Genomic DNA, 21,526 nt, shown 5'->3' with positions numbered 1-21,526 from the left:
ACAAACAAACAAACATAGGACATTTTTAGTGACTGTTATTGTTCCTGTGCAGGTTTGTTGTCAGGAGTCTTACTTGATCTCAAAGACTTCATTGTGTAGGTAATTCTCAAAGGTTTTGCGGTACTCTGAGTCCTCTTTTTCCTTCTTGAGCTCCTTTTCGGTTTTGGGGCAGGCGCAACATCGTGTCCCCTGGCCCTGCTCCTCTGTCTGGTTCCACTTCTGCTCCTCGTCACTGTCCACCTGAGTGGGCAGTCGTGATGGCACCTTCATCCCTAGTGACACGTAGTCAGGAGAGAATAAAAATGCATTTCAGCCAGGCAGTTTGGGATACACAACACAGTCTTATGCACAACCCCTCGCACCCCCCATGCCCCGGTGGCATGTCTGTCACTGTCATCCCCAGGTCCTCATTCTCTCTGCTGGAGATAAATTATGAGTGACACGACCTCCCTGCAGACTCCCATCTCTGTATGAGCGAGCGTTATGGGAGTTTAAAAAAGGAGCGATTGCGTTGACACAGACGGGCAGTGATGGAAAGGCACACATGCAGGCTGGGCTACGACCAAAATAAATCAACTAAGATATGAAGTCTTCCTGAATTGGAGTTAAAGTGGATGAAGAATATGGCTGTTTTAGTACCACGTTTCATTTAGTTTCAGTTATGCACTGCAGCCCTAACAAAAGACACAACTTTACTCAATTTCATTTCCTTGTTTAGTGACTTTTAGAAAAAACAGGCCAGTGTTTTGGTTTGGGTGACTCATTTCCTTTGGGAACATCATTTAAAATATATTTTAAACAGTGTGTTTTCTTTTTGATTATTCAGTTTGTCTTTCATCCACTGGTCTCCTCCATCCTTTGCCTTCACCACAGGAGGTCCAAAGGTGCCGATGGAGGAAACAGTGGCTTCCTGAGATAATGAACCCGTGGAGAGGGAATGAGTCCCAAGTCATCAGCTAACAAACAGCTCTGGTGCATAGAGCCTGCACTGGACTGAGGGAGAGACCCCAAGTGTCAGACAAAAATGAAAGGGTAGTACAACAACCATTAATGATGTTTGTGCAGGTTCACCTACGGAAACTTGTTAAGACTCCCTCACACGGCTGTAAAGACAAAAGCTGGATTTTCAATACCAGAACAGCAATGACGTAGTAGCTCATCTGGGGCAGAGTGCATTCAAATTCAGAGGTTATTGGACATATTTAACCTGAACTTTGAACCTATCGTGGAGACCTATTATTATGTGCAAGTCTGATCAAATTCTTACCAAAACTGTAGGGGAATTAGTGATTCTAGTGAAATGTGGATATACGTTTCACCATGACCCAAGGTCACTGGTCCTTTGGCTAATGAGACAAAACAAAAGCATTATTCTGAAAATAGATTCAGCAAATCTATTAGTTATTTGTTTTCAGGTGCTGAAAGTGAAGCCATTGTGTTCTCACTGGTCGGGCTACTTGCACAGGAGTTATCTGTAGAGACCAGCACAATAAAACAAAGAGGAACCTGCCAGTTAAGATGGTGACAAGATAGATATCTGTTTTCAAATTAACTGAAAAGCAAAACAACAACTATAGATAAAATTCAGTTAATTGCCCTGCCATAATAAATACACTTTAGGTTAAATAAAACTATCACAGCACTTTCCTTTCTTCAAGGTAACAAAAGCCATCAAGAAGAATTACATCACAAAATATTTACTGTGTCATACGAGTAGACTGCAGCAGCCTGTAGTAGTCAAGAGCCTTAAACTGAGACGAGCTCCCGAGCTAATGAAAAGCATTCAGCGTGTCGGACACAGAAGCAGACGCACAAACACAAAATGACCACAAACAATGTGGCTAACCCTTCTGGCAGTAGTCAAACTTGTAAAGCTCGCTGGCCTCGGGCTGACGCTGGCAAAAGACCAGGTAGTGAGTGATGTTGCCGTTGGGGTCATTGGGAGGTTTCCACTTGAGGATGATCTGGGAGGAGGAGTTGGAGGAAGAAATGGGGTCCAGCGGTACCGACGGTTCTGGGGGGAAAATCACAGAAGTAGCCGATTAAAATGAAGCAACACGTATATTAAGCACACCGAGTAATAAATCGCCTTATTTATCCCAAGAGTGCAGTTCAGAAATACACAGAAGACTTAATAAATACTTAAATTATGACTTTACATTAAAAGAACAATACTGAGATTGTTACTCATTGTTAGTGATGTGTTCAATTAGTCATTCATGATCTCCCTAGATAGTCAGACTCCCAAATTTGGGAAATCTTTGTTTTTTGCCCAGAGTGTTTTATCAACACATGGATGGCTGTTTGCGGGACGTGAATACTATGACCTGTTACCAGAATTGCTGCCAAAAAAAATTACTTTTCTATATTTACTTTCTTCCTGTATTTGTGAATTCTCTGAAATTTGCCAGGAGGAAATTAGTCTTTCCACTATTTTACCATCACATAGATGCATAATAGAATGAATAAATAAGACAGACAACATACACCATGTTCTTCCATATATTGGTGCATAAATTAAAGAGCTGGATCCAGGCCGTGTCACCACCTAGCACTGCTATCTGCAGGACCATAACTCAGCTAAGTTTAAGCTCCTGAGAACCTGCATACTTATGGGGACATTACATTTGGCTTTTCTGCACCCTGTACACTCTGCTCAACACAGGCCTGTTGCATCCCAAACAGCAGCTGCCGTTTCAGCAGATTAAAACAGTTTCGAAGTTATTGAAGATTGTGGTTATCTGCTGCAAAGGACCGTCTGGTTAATGTCTAAACTCAGTTTTGACTATTTTCACTGTAATTTTCTACTGATTATTCATTTTTCCCCCTCACTCACATTTAATGAACTAGGAACATCTCGCTTCAATGTACACATATTAAAAGCACCAGGAATCTGAATTTACATAAAATAGACTCTCTACGAGTCTATTTTATGACTCTCTCTATGAGTCTATATTGAGACTCTCTACTCTCTTTGAGATGAAAACTTGCACTGTTCCACAGATCGGGCTGCGGTTTGATCATCTGCATTTGTTGTTATTGCAGGACGAGGAGTCCTCTTTCTATCCAATTTGCATTTCATACTGAAACACGCTTACTGGCACAGTTTGGCTCTGTGACCAGCAGCTGCCTGCTCAGGGTATTCCCCGTCAGTTTTGTTATTTGTTATTACAGTTTGATGCTTGTAACGTGCAACTCTCACAGAGCCCAGCGTTTCAGGTTACGGGGAATGAAGATCGAACTTTTCATGGGTGCTTTCGGCAGTAGCTTTAACTTTTTCATTCAGCTGCAATTTGATGACAGTTTTACTGAAACAACTAGCTATTGCTTTGCTTCTAGTTTACTGTAATTACCCCGGTGATTATTTTGTGGTGTCACATGCACTGATGTTGACACTGAGTTAACTGCTGGGGGTGTGTGTGTAATTTATACAAGTGTGTGTTGTTGGTGAGGTTTAGTAAATATGTGGGGGGGAAAAATCTGACAGCTTTGCAAGTTTGTTTTTCTTTAACATCTGGTTTCATGATCTGGAATCTGTATCAGTTGTGGTCAGCTGATAACAAAAAGCCCTGCAGATCAGAAAAAATAGGTTGCTAGCTTGTGGGTTGATCAGTGACTGGCATCGCCCTGTATTTGATCGCTGACACATGGCCTTCTTTCTGAGTGTGACGTAGATTTTTCGAGTAGGAGGAAGAACAAGAGACACTTCAGATCTCAAAAGTGTTCTGGCCTGAGATGGAGTATCGTTATGACGCTGCCGAGCTTCCAGTGTTTGATCAGGAGAGTGTACGTGAGAAAAGTGGGGCGCCAGACAGAACCCTTGGGAGCTGCAGAGACCTGAGCTCTGTTGTCACACTGTGATTATGTTGTCCTTGTTTCTTGCCACACACTGGTCAGACCACATTGTCTGACAAAGATTCACCAGCAACAGCTTATTTGTAATGACAGCTTTGCCCTGTTGGTTAGATTTGACACAGGCCAGGAACCCGGAGCGCCTGCCAGACGGGTAAAAAAAACAAAACAAAAAAAACCCAAAACCCTGCTTGACATGGCTGTCTGTGTGAGTGATGCGCCTCTGCTGGAAGCCTATTTCATGTGAGCGAGAGATGTCATGTTTCATGCGGTTCATCTGGAAGGAAACGTATATTGTCTAAAAGGAAGCTAGCTAGACAGGCCATCACCATGGTGCACACAGCGAGATCTGTGGGTGGCAAGGTACAATTAAGCAGTGGGGAAGAGCACGGTGATGGCTGCTTGAGTGACTGATACGGACACCTTGCACGCGGTAAGGCCCTGCAGGTCTGTGGCACTGTAAGCAAATCATGCCGTCTGTCTTGCTCCTCCTTGTTCTTGTGCCAAGGACATTTTGGCAACAGCAACACACACAACACTGACTCCACCAGTCAATGATAGTAACACCGCGGGATGAGCCTAAAAATAGCTGAATTCTAGTACAGGACAAGATATTGACCTTTTCCACTGTGAGAATTTCACAGCCGATGACCTGCTTTTGAAGAAGCTGATACATCTTTAGCTTTAGGTTTGCAGTGGTTTCCATGTTTAGATTACACAGAGCAATTTTTATGCCTGGTTTGGTAGGACAGTCCTTAGATTCAGGTCCAGAACAGGCTTGACAATGCAACATCATTGATGTCTGAGTAGTGCTGTGGTTGGTAATAATACCCTGACAAGTTGCTTCTGTTATAATGTTAAGGTAGAGTCACAAAACATTTTTGGTATTAAAAAAACAAACTAGTGGAAAACAGTCGCAGGTAGTAAAGTTCCTGCATGAGGACAAAGTCTCCTAAATCAACTCCACAGTCTTCAATCAAAATATACTTCACAATTCAACTACATCAAGGCAATACTCAGGTGGAAGAAGCTGCGATCCACTCATCACACTTACTTGTGGCATTGGTGCGGACGTAGATGATCTCGCTCTTGGCTCCGTGGACCTGGTTCTCGTCAGAGGCCGAGAGCTGGGTTTTCACCATAATGGCGTATTGTGTCCACGGCTTTAGGGGGAAGATTAGATGACCCGGTTCGATCTGTTCTTTTTCTCCGTCTGTGGCTCGGCGCGGAGGGTCCACGTCGGCAATCACCCAGCTGTTGGAGCCGCAAGCGTCCTGCCCATCAAACTCCGTTACGTTCTGAAACGGTCTGTTGTAAGAAAAATTATTTATCGATTTATTTCAACAGCCTACAGAGGAAAATCTGCTCATATAAGATTACTGATGTTAGAGTGACGCTCACAGCGCTTCTGGTTAGAAAGGAGGGTATTCCAGGATGTTATCTTAAGATTTTATCGGTCTATAGGGATCACTTTTAATTATAGGAAACTTTTGAGGGGCCAGTAAACACTGGTGAGCATGTATCAGATGTGTGAGTACAGACAAACAATAACGTTCTTTAAAACTGATCTGGTCGCTTTAAAACATACTTTTCAGAAGTTACTGTATCTCTGCTGTCCTCTGCAGAGTATCTGAGCAGCTTAGAACAATATTGGTTTGGCAAAGAGCCGAGTCAGATTCTGAGTCTGATTGTGAGAGTGGCTGACTGATGACTCGAGATGAACTCACGCTTCTTTGTACAGCACCATGAAGCCCAGCAGGTCTCTGAAGTCTTTCGGCCAGAAAGGTTGCCACTTGATCATTATCTTATCGCTCATGGTTCGAATCTGGGTAAAATTGAGCACGTGGTTCTCACCTGAGAGCACATAAGACAGAAATAGTGAAGGTTAAAGATAATGAGTAATTATGCAGGTTTTTAAATCTCTGTTGACTGGAGAAAACTAAGGAATCATATCTGCTTTTGTTCATTTGTGAGAAGATCTTCATGAACTCCACTTGTTCAGCCAATTGTACTTTTCTAAACTTAAATTCTTCTTCAGCTTACAAACTAAATCCTTTTTCATTTGCTTTGCTGAACATGTGTAAAAGCACATCTCTTGCTTACAAAGAACTAACAAAACTGGGTTAACAATTCAAAAGCACAGCAGACATACAATTAAAGTCTTCCAGCACACAACAACAACAACAAAGGTCTCCTCAGCGCCGCTGTCTGCAGCTTCACTCCTACATGTTTACCAAATTTATCAAGGTCTTTGATAAAAAAAAACGAAGGCTTTTAACATGTCAGTAAAGAAAGACGACCTTGGCCTTGTGCATCTCTGTGGCTCAATTTATGAAGACGCACTGCTCTGGCATTCAAATGTTTTCTGTGGCCTTTGCAGCAGAAGTAAAACACGGATGACAGGAAATCTACCTGAACTCAGAGTTATCAAAAACCCTGATGGCCGCCAGTCTTACCCCCATCACCCTCCTATTAGATCCACCTATGACGTCAATTTGAAAGTCTCACATTGTCTATTTGTAGAAATATTGTATTCACAAAGTGAGGGTGACACAACACTCCATCAGCCTTTTACAGCTGAGGGGTAAAAAAGAGACTCAGGGCCAATCAGAAGCTGATCATCAAGATCCCAACTATATAAACACAAGTCCAAGTTACACAGACTGAAGATCTGTGGGTACAGAATGGACCCCACTTGGGAAATGTAAAACTTGAAAAGTGACTATGGAGATTTTTATTTATTTTTTTGACGAAACTGAGATAAAATTCCCAGGTTGATGAGAAATCATGAATTTCTTCAGTCAAACCTTTGGTCCAGCAATGTCGAGGCACCATGCTGGTGCCAGGTTTTATAACATCCTGTTAACCAGCTCGTACACATATGAATTAGGATGGAAAGGACACAATCAGAGCAACGCCTAGATCACCAAGTTACCATGCATAGCGGTTATGAGTGCTTTGCTTTGTTGGTTGTTCCTACACAAGTTACACAATGTCGGTAAAAGGTCTGCAGGAAGACTTCTGCAAACACAGGACAGGAAATGACCATCATAACAATAACTATGAGTATGTTTGCATGTACCAAGCCCGACTCGGTGTTTTTCGTTGCTATAATAACATCCTGCAAAAGCCGACTCGAGGGCCGAGGGTCTTACATGAAGCCTGGTCTCCGTTGGTCTTAGAGGCGATGTCGTTCTTGACCTGACGATCTTTGGTTCCCGTCACCTCCTCCATCTTGCGGATCTCAGACATGCAGAGTTTGGAGTTGTAGTGGAAAAACATGCGCCCCTGCTGGATGGTCAGCTTGTGTTTGGACCAGTCCCAGAGCTGCCGCAGGTTCTGGTTGTCCAGTGCATAGAAGGAATAATTCCTGGAAAAGAAGAGTGAAGACAGCATGAACATACTTTAATGATACATGACATTTGGCTGAGGGTACAAAAAGCTCCTTTGAGTAACATGAGCAGGAGGTTATCTGAGCATGGCTAGTCTTCAATTTATATCATGTCTGTCCTTTGCTATTTCTTCTGTAAGTGCAGCTCATTGTGCTGCAGGCGTCTTCCACTTCGTCTCAACGAAGCCTCGTGTATGATTTGGGAAAGTCTAACCAGAAACGGCTACCACAAAAAGACATTTTGAAAAGGTCAGTCCTTCCGCTTTTAACTCATAATTACAGGACATGGCAAGGATGAGAACAGCTAAGAAGAAAGAGTCTCACCCGATTTCCTGCTCCTCTCCACGAATAACACGGAGTTTACGGAAAAACGAAAGGGACACGAGGGCGTAGGAACGTCGCACTGTCAGGTAGCCAGTGACCTCCTCCAGCTGGCCCAGACTGGCCTCCAGTTCAGCAGCTATGTTGTCTACAGAAATCCCCCAAAAAACAAAAAAAACCATGAGCTTTAAAAACTGACTACCGATTCTGCAGCATGACTCATAAAAGACACACAACAAACTGTTCTCATTCATTTGTGATTCCCATTTTCTTTTCATCTTTTTCCCATTAAATCGCAGGCTTACTTTGTAAATAATATAACTGGATTGATTTCAGCACAGCGTTTATATTTTAATGACTGCATTAAATATTCACATCCATTAACTTTCAAATGAAGAGGAACTTCTGCACCACTGTACATCAAATCTAAATGAAACTATGAGCTTGCTGTTTGTTCCTATTAAAATTTATTTTAGCTTTTAAAATGTTCAAAAATCATCACACATCTATGTTTTCCAGAGTTCCCATAGCTTTTATTTTCTCTTTAATTAACGTTGCTGGTTGTTTGATTGTACATTCTGGAGTATCTTCCTGGTTTCCTGCAATGTCAACATCTCTGTGTTTGTTGTTCTGCTGTGCTGATCTGCTGCACGATGTAATCTGATTCAGCCAAACAAACCGCACACACTCACTTCCTCCACGCAGGTTGATGACCAGGCTCCCGTTGAGGATGGTGCAGCCTCTTAACTCCTGGGCAGCAGTGACCGAGTCCACGACTTTCAGACCCAGACACACCTTGGGGCACAGCCCTGCGCAGGGAGTGCAGTTGAGCCTAAAGAACAGGAAGGAACAAGATGAGTTTTGAATTATATTCTGCTCTCTCTCTCTGTCTCTCTCTCTCTGTCTCTCTCTCTCTCTCTCACACACACACACACACCACACACACACACACACACACACGGAAATACTAAAACCTTAAACCTGCGATGAGTGATTTTTGGACAGCAGACAAACGTCTCAAAATCAACTCTGACGTCATATTTCAAGGTGATATGACAACCCTGCTAGTAAACATGTCTATTTACACATCCAGTAGAGGAGGAGTGGCATTGGCAAAGGTTTCTCCTGGCTCAAAATCAGCCTTTTGTTGTGAGGCTATGCACGTAAGCATGACTGATCCAAATACAGTCAAGGCACAGAATCTGTTACTTTACCGTTTTTCTGTCCCTCTTTCTTTCTTCAGTGGAAAAAGGCCAAAACATATTTGATAGGTAAACACAAACAGAGTACATCTGTGCACGTTTTTCTCTCCCTCTCAGCTTACTGAACAGACATCCATTTGCTGTGGAAAATGTTTCAAATTGAAGGGATTAAAGTGGAGGATTAGAAGATGGCGGACTGTTTGCTCCAGGTCATTGTCCTGGTTTATGAGGTGAGAATGGCCTTTGTTTAGTAACAGCTGATTAAGCAGGCAGGACAATTAGAGAAAAATGGCAAATAATGGATTCTTCTGGTACGCTTTTAATGGTAATCACTCATTTACAGACTATAAATACTTAATATTTCAAAAATGAAGTACACACTGTGAGCTTTGGCACTGATATAGTTGTATATGAAATTAACAACAGCTTTCAACAAAACAAACCAGCCACATGACAACAGTTTAAAAGCCAGAATGACTAAAAAAACCAAATAAAATAGAAGTTTACTCATGCCGGTGAGTAAAGGAAGGTTTGTTCTCTTTTATTATCTAATCTGGCTCAAAACCCGCCTTGAACTACCCTTGACCCTTTTCCCTCCCGAGTGCCACATCTGCACTTTCAGCCCAGCCCAGACACTCATCACACCTTTGAGTACACTGCTTATCCTTCAAAGCACTTTCATTTCCACAGCTTAGTTTAAAGCCAACAAGAGCAGGAGGACGCCATTGAGAAGGAGGAACCAAAAAAGGGAACAGAAAGGAAGTCAAAGTGAAAAGGATGAAATGGGAGTACAGCTGAATCGCCACAAATCAGCTGCAGCTGGAAAATGCGCCGTCTCTTTAAAACCTTTATACACAAAACTAAAGGTATATTAAATATTATATTCAGTATTTTTGCTAAAGGTTTTTGGTGATAATAATATAAATTATCATCCATATACTTACACACTCACCCTTTTTCTGACTTCAAGGGGACCTATTATTCATATTTCCAGCTCCAAGTTTTTAATCCCTAGATTTTAGGGTGTCTTTGTATGATTTGCATATCAAAATAATCGCTGCTTATTTTGTGATGAGCAAAAGTGCAGTGCCTTGGTTCCTTTTTCGTCTGGAAGAAGCTGCTTAGCTCCTCTGCATTTAAGGCAGACCACCAATTAAGCCCACTTTCATTTGATTGGCATGACCTTTGAACAGCATGTAGGTCGGGCTTCTGTGCTTAGAGCCAGAGATGGGATGATGTGTGTGTGAGATGACACTAACTCACATAATATAAAGCAAAGAATAGAAAACTGCCTGAAAATGAAAGCTTAAAGCTGTCTGAAGCCCGAGGCTGTAACACTGGTGTTTTCAAACAAAGCACCTCATCTGCTCCACTGGAGATGGATCTGCTTTCAGATGACCTGTCAGGTGTGAATGTACCGCATGCAACTCCATGAATGTGAAGCTGCATGTGGTTCAAACAGAGATTATGTGCTTGGCAAATCATCTGTGGATTAATAAAGGTGAAATACACGTAACGCCGTACACCTGGCAGCAGTGGCACTGCCACCTTTCCTGTCATCACTGACAGACTGCATGGACTTTGTTGCTGCGTGTTGCTTGCCAGACACGCCCTCTATCTCTCCGCAGCCAGCCAGGGGAGTCAAGGCCAAGCACCCGGGGTGCTGACAGCCTGTCCCCTGATGTTTCACCACTGGCCAGTGGTTCTGTAACAGACGACTACGTGTCCTGAAAGACCGAGCTGCATTTTCAGCCTTTGCCCAAGCAGAAAGACTTCGGCTGTCTGGAGTGTTTGTGCTTACAGGCACACCCACCCTTGTGGACAGCCCAGTCACAGTAAGCGGAGGTGTCAGAGGGACACAGCGAAGGTCACTGGCAGGTCAGCACAAGCACAACACCTATTTGAGGTAACTGCAGAGCTAGAGAAAAGGGAAAACACAGTTCACTCACAAGTGTCTGCATTTACATAAAGATCGCACGCTGCAGTGCAGACACAAGCGTCTGGCTGGTACACAGCGAGCGAGTGAGCAACACAGAAATGTAGGATACTGAGTCAAATTCAGAAATGCAGACGTGCCCGGCTCCCTGCTGTGCCGTACCACTTTGACCTAGCTGTCTGCGGTGTCTGACAAACACACAAATATACACACAGAAAGAAAAAGAGGTCTCTGTGTCTGTGTGTGCACGTTGCTCTGTGTCTGTGTACACACACAGACACAGAGCAACGTCTGAGCTCAGCAAGAAGACCAATTCCTGCACCGTCATGGTGTGCTACAAACACACACAGTGGCAGCAACACAACCGACTATTTTTAATTCCACATTGAATTTGTTGAATATTTTCTGTTTTTTCATGTTACTGCAGGATGAAAGATCTTTCTGATTGATTGCCTCTAACTAAAAAGAAAAAAAAAGCGCCCTGAAGCAATCTCGCATTTTGTGCCAAAAAAAACCATCATAACAAAATTCCTGCGATGTCTGCTCACTAACAATAGTCAGCCTGCAGTTATTATAAATGCACTGGTAAATGAAAGTATCGCAGCATTTTTAGCAACATGCAACCCAATTTAGACAAATTTAGACGTGTTTGTAGGGAAAATTATGCATCGTGTAACAAAACCATTGAGTAGGTAAATGTATATCGTTGGGGTCTGTGTGTTTATGTTTGCAGCCTCATTGATCCAGTGGCTCTTCTATGGGCCATTAAGAGCCTCTCAGCCTGACGGCGTGTGCACTTACGAGGAGGAGTTGACGGTCGTGTAGCCAGAGGGACACTCGGGGATGCAGGCGCCGTTGTGGATGACGTATTCGCGGCAGTCCGTGCTCTTGCTGCGCTCCTTCTCCCGCTTGCATGTGTTGTGCAGATTCTGACAGAATTCGAATGAGACACAGCGCCAGCCCTTGTAGGTGAAGTGGTTTTCTGGGCAGCGCTGCACGCAGGTACCTTCGTGCTGGAGGCCGCGGCAGGCCACACAGTGACTGGCTGAGTTGGGCTCCAGGCAGCCGCCCAGGCACTGGCTGTGGCAGCACTGGTCATCTTTGGTGCAGGCCCGATGTTTGCACTGAACAGGACACACTGAGGATTGGAGAAGGAGGATGAGGTTAGAAAGAGTGTGCTGCAGGTGAAACGAAGATGACACGAGTTAAAGAAAGGACAGGAAAAGAAGCTTATCAAAAATCAAACACCTACATGTTCTGATTAGTCCCCACTGACACTGAACTTTTACCTCTTGGAGAAACCTCATGTGATCAGATCTCTGTCAGAAGGAGTGAAATCCCTCCCTATTCTGCAAGCCAGCAGCCCCGAGGACCATCTGCCATTGGCCAAGGAGCATACTAAATACAAATAGCAGGGATCCAATACCAAGTCGACCAAAGAAAAATACTTCTCCAGAAGGCTTGGTGAAAGTGAGACAAAGGGGAGAAACTGGCATTTAAAGTATGCAAGTATTTTGCACGTGAGGGCTGGTTAAAATGAGTTTATTTGCAATCCCTTTTATTGTCATTTAAGCTTTGCACTATCCAAGCTCATGAAGTTAAGTAAGAAAACAATGACTAAGCAACTGAAGTGCTTGGGAGACATGATATGATAATCTCCACAAGACCACAAGTAACCAGGGATACTTGTACCCTGGGTGGTATTTATCTTGTTTTCCAAGCAGTACATGGAAAGATTAAGTTAATCAGTCAAGGAACATTTTCATGTTTTTTGTGAACTTTTATGTTTGCTCTCTGATTAAATCTAATCTTTTACTGTTGTTCTCATGCCTGTACGTTAAAAGGACTGTTTTTTTAAAGGTGCTATATAAAAAACGTTTAATATGCGACTGTAATAGTTGTTATAATGAAAAGGGCAGCGGTGGCTAATGAAAACTAATTAGCAAACAGCTGAGAAGATTAAATAGTCTGTAAGTTATTGGAAAAATAACAAAGAAGCTGAAAATGATGGATTAAAGGGTTAAAAAGATTTGTTTTGTTTTTTTACTAATTAATACATTTCAATAGCAATATCTGCTATTTATTTGCAATACAATTATGCTTAAAAATACTTAAATGTCCACCTCATATAGTTAGTATGAATTTAGGATTTACCAAACAGACCTAAATGCTGACTTCACATGTTTAAAATTTATCTGAACGGCTTGCAAGGCAGTAAAATCAAATGAAACCTGCTGTTGATTAAGAAGTACTGGAGCTCGTCTGACAAAGACTGGAAATCAGGGATAGAGCTCCAAACTTCTGTCCAAATGTTTTAAAATCTCAGCAGCCCTTTATGAAGATTTCTTCTCCCACATCTCTGATCTCAGTGTTACAGACCAGTGTGTGTCATAATTTTGTGCACCTCCAAAACGGTTTTAAAAGAAACTAATATAAAATGCAAACAATCCATCTTTAAGATGTGGCAAATAATAAATCAAACTGTCTGGCTCATTAGAACATGCCAACGTGTCTTTTTAATTAATGCTGGGAGAATTATTTCAGAGTTTATTTATGAAGGTCAATAATAAGTAATTATGTTTTAATCTAAATGTCAGTTACTAGTTTAGCTCGTCATTTGGGTCTGGGATGTTTTGTAAAGGCATTTTTATGCTTGTGTTGCTGCAGCTTTATCCTCCTCAGGCTGTGAGAAACCTTGTCCTGTTTCAATGAAAACAATATTTAGCTGAAGCCTTAATGTTGATAAAACTGCCACACACCACAAAGTGTTGGAATGTATGATATGATATAACCTAAAAACATATTATTAATTATGGCCTGTGTTTAATATCCATGTATTTCTAAGCTCTTGGCCGAAACAGCCACGGAATAAACAAATGATCTAAAGCGGCTGCAGAAAATGTATCCACGGGCCTCTCTTTGGGAGAATAGAGAGCTCTGCAAGAGAAATGAAAACACTGAAAGATCGCAGCGTCCTGACGGTTACAAAAAATATGCGACTAAATGTCTCCTGGGCGTAAACAAGCTCAACTAAAGACTCAAGTCTGCAGATCGGCTGTTTACACATGTTTGCTTGTGTGCATGCGTGTAAATCAGTCATTACGTAACAGGAGGCTGTGTGGATTGGCAGGTGTGTGAATGTGCCACACTGTGTTGTCGATGAGTCCAAGGGGAGATGTAGGACTCTCAGAGGTAAATACAGCAGACTGACCTGCCCGCTGAGATTAGCTCCTCATCCACGATAGTCAGATTAAAGCCGCTCAGCAGCAGGGCTGATAATGAGGGTACGTTACAGGTGAGGCCGTATAGATGTGAGCATGTGCGTCTTTATGAGGCTGAACTGACATTAAATGCAAGGGGAATGTGTGCGAAAGGAAACAATGAATCTGAGTAACGTGCAGCAGTTGTTGTAGCAGTTTCCTCTGCTGGGCAGCGATCGCTGAGCACCATTCGGATTCAGTGTGCATGTGTTGAAACGGCTTGTCTTCATTAGTGTCACGAGGTCTGCCATTAAATGAACAAAACAACATGTACCCCCCTGTCCTCTTTTATTAACAGAGGTAAGCTGCTGAGGCACACGAGGAGTGTGCTTGGTGAGGGCAGCAGCAATATGAGAATGTGAGAGGGAAGCTAAAGGGGGGCACCGAGCTAGAAAAACAAATGATATAATTGCCCCTTATCAACGTCAGTCAGTCAGGATTTACAGACAGTAGAAAAATAAAATAAACTGCTTCTTGCTTTGACCTTTTGCCTCCATCACCAAAGTTCATTTAAAAGCTGAATTTCTGCTTTTTCTCCCCACTCACATACAAACACAAAGAGACACACATACACAAAAGCTTTACTGTGTGTACTGACTGACTCCTGATCCTCCAGTGTGCTCCATGTCGCAGCACAGACCCAACAGATCCACCCTCAGCTTTAGCCAATGTGTTGGCTGGCTGTAGAAGCTAGCCATTCAAGTAGCCTCTCCCCTTTCCAAGGAAGACAAGCAGACGGTTTAACCCTTTGTGTCCTACTCAAACAGTCATACGCAAACCAACACGAGAGCCACACAGAAACAGGCTCAAGCTGAGGGAAAGCAAGGAGCGTGGCTCCACTCTTTCCATCTCCTCACTGCTATGAATCAGCTGCCTTTACGCTGATATAAACCACAAGCTGCTCCCATTAAGAGCGCCTGGAGTATATTTTTGCATGCATATGCATCTCTGACATTCAAAAGAAAAGTGCCAGTTGAGAAAAACATGGTTTCCTTCTGCTACAAACTCATGCTAAGACAATCTTGATTGTGCACTGAACAGCTCGGCGCCTCAGGACGATGATCGTGCCTCATCATGTCTACAACCTGTTACGAGTTCTTACAGATTTCAACAGCTTTGGAAACTTTTCCACCCAGACTGAAATATCGCTTTCAGCAACTGACAGCTCCTCCCTCAGCTGCAACTGCAGTTAGTTAAATGTTAAAGTCCAAGGAAATCCATAAATGTGGTGAAAGATGGCGATGATGTTTTTCCTTCGTTATGCTTTCAGTGAGAATTTTTAAATGCGGAACCATTATAATTAAAGAACCGATTACAACCTCCTATGCAGCAAAACCACACGGATGTGCTAAGATTTTAAACTGAGCAACAAACAAAGCTGAAGTAATACTTTACAGAAAGTTAAAAAAATAATAATATTTAGTCAGTTTTGCCATTAACTCCCAATAAAGTCTTTTCATTTCAGGTTTTGGACTGCTGGTCTAAGAAATACTTTGTTAAAAGATTCATTTTGTCCACTCAGAACATCATGTAGGCCTTTTTCACATACAATAATAAATAACACAAATTAAATTTTAGTTGATGCCATACACTGCTACTTATTGCAATACAAATTAAAAGTTATGTTTAGCTGCTCCCTTTTTTACAAGCAGTCACTTCTGTGGAAACGGATACACTTCCTGACACTATCCCAAAGGGATTTCTCGCCCCTCTCAGGATTAAACCGCAGCTCTCTAATTTGTTTGATGATGGTGTAAACCACTAGAATATAAAGCTACTATCTCAATATAAATGAGAGATTTTGAAAATGCGAAAAACTGCCACTTTTTGCAGGATAGCCTCATATAATTACAGTTTGAAAGTTATCAGAAAGGAAATAAATTACACTGTCCAGCCCAATATACACATAAATGTCACCAGCAATGTCACCATTTATACTCATGCTCAGGCTCGCTAAAGTATTTTCCTGAATGACAGTCTCAGACAAATCCGTCGTATCCCCGTTGAATTTGTAAGTTTACTCACAAAGTAATGAACATTTTCTCATTTTTATGGTAGTTTCATTTTAATGGTGACAGAATATTAACCAAAAATCCAGAAACCAAACACTTTACATGAAAGTTCTAAATTGATTTGCACTGAGTGAAATAACTATTTTATCCCGTTAACCATCCAGATTATGGCTTCCATGTGGCACAGATTACAATCAATCAATTACAGATACTCCTTATCTCAACTCTTTATATGTTTAAAGCACAGCTGACAAAAGATTCAATTTCTTCCATTTCAACCTCTACCAAAGAGCTGTCAAAGGACAGGACATCAAGAAACATGAGCAAGAAGCTGACAAAGAAGAAGATGACACTGTTGGTGTGATTATTGGGTCATGGATGGGTCTTCCAGCATGACAATGACCTAAAATATATTGCCAAGGCAACAAAGGAGTGGCTAAAGAAGAAGCACATTAAGGTCATGGAGTGGTCTAGCCAGCCTCCAGACCTTAATCTGTGGAGTGAGCTGAAGGTTTGAGTTCCTCCACCAAGTAACAATTCAATGCTTGTGGAATGAACACTTGTATCACTCAACGATGTGCAAATCAATTTATAACTTTTGTTTTTTGATATTCTGTCTCTCTCCATTAACATGAAACTACCATAAAAGTGAGACGGTCCATTTCTTTGTAAGTGAGCAAACTTACAAATCGAAAGTCACTTGTTCACTGTCCAAATGACTTACTCCACACTCTGCCATATCTGCGAAGCTGCTCAATGATCCTAAATGATCATTATCACAAGTATCCCCTATCGCAATCCATGCAGGCTTAAATAATAATAACGAGCGACCACACTGAAGGAGATACTCATTTCTTGTGCGGTTGTCAGAAATGTTTCAAGGTGGAGACCGTGATGACCTGTGAGAGCGAGGCCACACCAAGCTACCTTTGATCTTCCAGAGCGGGGAAGGATCCCGAGGAGGCTGTTTGGAGGGGTTTGCTATTCTTTCCTTAAAACATGCAAATCCCTAAATACATGGCTGCTTTCTTTCTTCTTCTTTTTGTTGTCAACACCGACGCTGGCAGTTTTTGACGAGCAGAGGTTCTTTCTCAGTTTGATCTGTACCAATTAGACACACTGAGCTTGAGTTCTCCATCTCTAATCTTCTGTTTGTACAATCACCTGGTCACATTATATCGATATATCAACACTTCTCTTTCCCTCTCTGTCTTTTCTCTTTACAGATGCGTGCAAAAAAAAAAAAAGTCTCCTGGTTCTTATTGCTTTATTCCACTGACACGTTGGTCAATTTCTGTCTTTTCCATGCAAAGTACAGCAGGATTGCATGAAGGCTGGGGAATAAGCCTGCAGAAATGTCTGGCACGTTATCTCATAAGCTGAGGTTTCATTTGAATGAGGCGGCAGCGCGGCACAATAAGGCGCTCAATCTCCCGCGGCCCAAAAGGGACAGCAACAACCAACACCGCATCAGGTCTCCGTCAGCCTATCAAGTCAGTGCCAACTTGGAAAAAGGGGGTGAAGAAAAAAAGATTTGCATTGCCCAGCTGCAGCAATGTGGGGTGTCAGAAAGACAGAAAAAGTGACGCACTCAAGTTTTCAACAGGTCCACTGTTCTGGACCGCTGAGCAATTAAAACACAAACTGCATAAAGAGGTTCTTATTGTGTTGTTTCAAGCAGTTAAAGCGCTATAAACTGTAAAGAGTTTCTACATGTTTTCATTAACCACAATCCTCCCTGAAATAATTTAGTGATTTATTTTTATTTTTTTTTTAGCTTTTTCCTCTTTTGGTGGTGATGAAACAACGACCTATTCAAACCTTTTTTGCATTGAGATCACATGAGAGTTGAGAAAATGCCAAACAGGAACGTGGTGGTGCAGTGGCTGGCAATTAAAATTCCACAGCTATGACAAGGGTAGTATTTAGTTTCTATGAAAGAAGGTTTTTGCTGAAGGCCCAGAAGAAGAAAAATGAAGAAAAAAATACATTTCTGTTTGTAGATGCTAAACTCAAGGATCGTGCTGAAAAAAAGGCTAGCAGAGAAAGACCTAGAGTAAAGAATAATCTGCCCTAATGTAACAGATTAAAGACAGATTGAACTTTAATGTGGGAGTACGAGTTTGGGTGCGTTTGCTTTGCACAACAACCGTGGGAAGGTGGACTCAGAGAAAGTGCAGCATTGTGTACGAAAGGTTGGGATATTTTTGCTAACAGTTTATTTTCCGTTACTCTTTCACAGCAGTATATCCAGTCTCTGACTCCAGCTTCTTCTAAACTCCAACTTGTTACTGGCTGATCTGATGTTACTCTGGACACCGCTGTTAATAACATCAGCTGTGTTGACAGAGAATCACATGCGAGCTGCCTGATATATGGCTCTGATGACTGATCTGACAGGTGTTCTTCAGTGAGACAGGTAAAAGTCCAAAGAACAATCTGCAAATTTCTTTCTGTACAAACCTGCATTTGCCTTATAAACTTCTGTTTCTATGCATGCTTGAAATGCATCAATAAATCACTACACCTATATCCCGTTTTCCTGCAGCATATAAAAGAAATAAGGGGTGACTCAAGACTTATGCCTGTGTCTGACACAGGCGTTAGCTGTTTGCCACCCAGGGCTGGTGTTTCATTCTGACTGATTGTGTGTTGGTGACACACTCTGATGAAGACTTGAAGTTGATATACACTGGTCTGTTTTTTTCTGCCAATATGCTGAAAGAGTAATTTTAGAAGACAGAGTGGCTGAGTCATTTTCTACAGTTATTTTTGCAAGACATAATATTTACAGAGTTATCCAGGATTTTATCCTTTCCATCACTGAATTCATGATTTCAGCTCATCTAAAGCAGTAAAGACACATTGCACTACCTGACACAAACTCATTTTACTACCATAGCACTGCCTGTCGGGAACAGATGTGATATTAGTCCCTACCCCTCCCCTCTATACATGACAAATGAAAGTGCAAAGGTGGCAATTAATCAAGTGGGTGACATTTAAGACCTGATGCTGATTTGACCAAAGTCTTACAGAGAAAGGAAAATTAAAAAAAAAACAACAACAATCCACTGGTGATGACCAGCGACACCACTGCTAATAACATCTCACATTTCTTCTTTTATGTGTATTTATTTATTTGAAACGTTGAAATTTTGCTTAAAAATTATTTTGTCTGGACTAGTTAACTGAAAGGTTGAGGGGTAGATACATTTAAAAAATATTTAAAATAAAATCTGTATCTGTCAGAGAGGAAAACTCTGAAACAAGTGTGATATAGTCAGACAGTGAACAAATATAAACTCAAAGTACAAGTGTCATGAATGAGGCATCAGTTTGTGTTATTTTCTCTGGTCTTTGTTTTGGTGAAATCTGGTTATAAAAATGTCGACATTTTGAATAAAAAGGGTAGGTGCAATAAGGTGAACTCGTTTGTGTTTTTCCCATTTAATTCAATAGTTGTTTTTTTTTGTCAACATTCATTTTATAGTTAGGTGGCCATATTTGCTGCTTTTCTATAACCGTCAGACAGAGTAATGGTACTGTGAAATGCTAGTATTAAGAATAACCACGATCATTAAGAATGCTGATATGTTATTTATCATTTGTATTCAATTTTATTTTATGCTTTTGTGCACATGTGGTTCCAAACGCTCTCACCACCTCCAAACACAGAGTTTAATTCACTTTTTCAATTTCCAAATAAAAGACAAAACACAGTAAATTAGATGAGTGGTAGCTCTGATCAATAAACATTGTTCTAATAAACTTATTTCAAATTACTGTGGCCACTGTAATCATCTAGAAAGAATCTGATATTGTGAAAGCTATAGATTAGACAAAACCAAAACTCTGATGGGTTTGACATAATGTGTTGCTATAACGATCAAAGCATATGTATGCATGTATCGTATCTGGGCCGATCTAATCAAAACTTTACACAAACATCGTCAAGCAAACAGCGATTATTATTTTTTAAAACATTTATTACAAATCCCAATTTTTTCCATTTTCATATTCATGTCCCTCCTACAAATGTCATGATCTCCAGCTTTATTTTGAGGATGTCATTTAAGTTAGGATCTGGATATTTTACACTCCAACATAACCGTCGGGTGTTGTTTTTTTTTTTCAGCCAAAAAATGTAAACCAAAAAAAAACCCCAAAATAAACACTATTAATAATTAAAAAAAATCCTCAAACAAAAAGACAGCAGAATCTGAGTGTCAGCTATTCTGAACTTGAGTCTTCTTCTGAGCTTGAATTTATTTCAATGATTTAGTCTTGCCGAACAGAAAGAACTCAAAGTAGTCAATAATGTGTCTTGAATTTATTAAAACTACCTGCATCCAATCTTATTCAAACTAAAGCCACTTATGCCACAGGAGACAAAAAAAAAAAGAGCTGTTGTGTCATTGGGACTTTTCAAAGAGCAACGGTTAACGAGCCAGGTTTATTTGTCTCGTTTAAAAACTTGTCAGCTGATCTGACTCAGCAGCAGCAGCAGCAGCAGCAGGGCTCAGTTAAGACGACTACGAGAGCAACAGGAACCGTAAACAATTTCATTAACTGCCTCCGGCCTCAGTTAATAGAACAAAAACACATAAACAACATGGAAAAGCACTTTTTGTTTTTAATGTTGCGCCGCCATCTCTGTCATCTGAAGGCAGGATATCCACTCTGTCCGTGACTGGAATAGAAATGATAAACAGCGCGCTCATTGATGGGTAATTGCGCTTCCTGCTGGACAGGCAAATGACGCACGCCACAGCCTTGAATCTTAATTTCCCGCCAGGGTTCAATGCCAGGGTCAAATAACGACTACCTGTTATGACATCAAAAGCATGTATGTTATTAATGCAACGTCACAACGTCTTTAATAATCTTCTTACTCGTGATTAACGCTGTCAAAGGGCATCCAAACCAATCACCATCAGTTTTTTCCTTTCTTTTTTAAGCAGATAACATCTTATTTGACTTGTTTAGAAAGGAAAACCAAGGTTACTGTTGCTGTTATATAAAATTCTTTTTTACTTATGATTCCTAAATCTTTGAAAGTGCATATGTTTTAGGTTTCTAGCAGAACCAAGAACAGACTTTGTGGAACGAAAAGAAAATCTTTGAAAACCATAAAGAGAGTTAGGGATTTTCTGAGCACGCAAATAATGAACATCTGCTTGGAAAAACACCCGATATCACAAAGGAAGATAAAACAAAAGCAGCCATCTCAAGGAGTTATTATTTCGCAAGGAGCAGCCATTATTCAAGCAAATGAGAAGCTTTACTTATTCACCACCTTTAAGGCACCAGGATGCCAAAATTAATTATAACCGAGTCTCTAAATCTGCTTCCTTTCACCGAAGACCGTTTTCAAGAGCACTCTTTACGTGGCATTTTGTTATTTTGTGATTTATTTGTAGCCCCGGGTACAAAACAAAACATAACATAACAGGGCTCGGCTCTGACGCATCAGTGCCATTTTATGGAGTGAGGTGTTATGGATTTATACAACAGTGATATTTTTTGCTCCACCGCTCATTGAAGATCAC

The 21,526-nt window shown here is 41.3% G+C and overlaps 1 protein-coding gene across 1 annotated transcript in view; it reads right to left on the bottom strand.

Moving 5' to 3' along the window:
- Positions 1–21,526, bottom strand: part of insra (insulin receptor a) — a 54,434-nt gene that overhangs the window by 9,796 nt on the left and 23,112 nt on the right. The window contains exons 3-10 of the mRNA XM_085377034.1: positions 11,504–11,840; positions 8,257–8,396; positions 7,568–7,712; positions 7,008–7,222; positions 5,580–5,706; positions 4,907–5,160; positions 1,847–2,014; positions 74–272 (exon numbers count right to left, since the gene is read on the bottom strand). Of these exons, the coding sequence (XP_085233160.1) occupies positions 74–272; positions 1,847–2,014; positions 4,907–5,160; positions 5,580–5,706; positions 7,008–7,222; positions 7,568–7,712; positions 8,257–8,396; positions 11,504–11,840 (1,585 nt within the window). The remainder of the gene's footprint in view (positions 1–73; positions 273–1,846; positions 2,015–4,906; positions 5,161–5,579; positions 5,707–7,007; positions 7,223–7,567; positions 7,713–8,256; positions 8,397–11,503; positions 11,841–21,526) is intronic.

The sequence above is a fragment of the Diplotaxodon limnothrissa genome, linkage group LG18, assembly GCF_057381915.1.
Source record: "Diplotaxodon limnothrissa isolate DT_005_m linkage group LG18, D_limnothrissa_male_GT1.1, whole genome shotgun sequence".
Classification (NCBI taxonomy): Eukaryota; Metazoa; Chordata; class Actinopteri; order Cichliformes; family Cichlidae; genus Diplotaxodon; species Diplotaxodon limnothrissa.
This window is presented reverse-complemented; position numbering and strand designations above follow the sequence as displayed.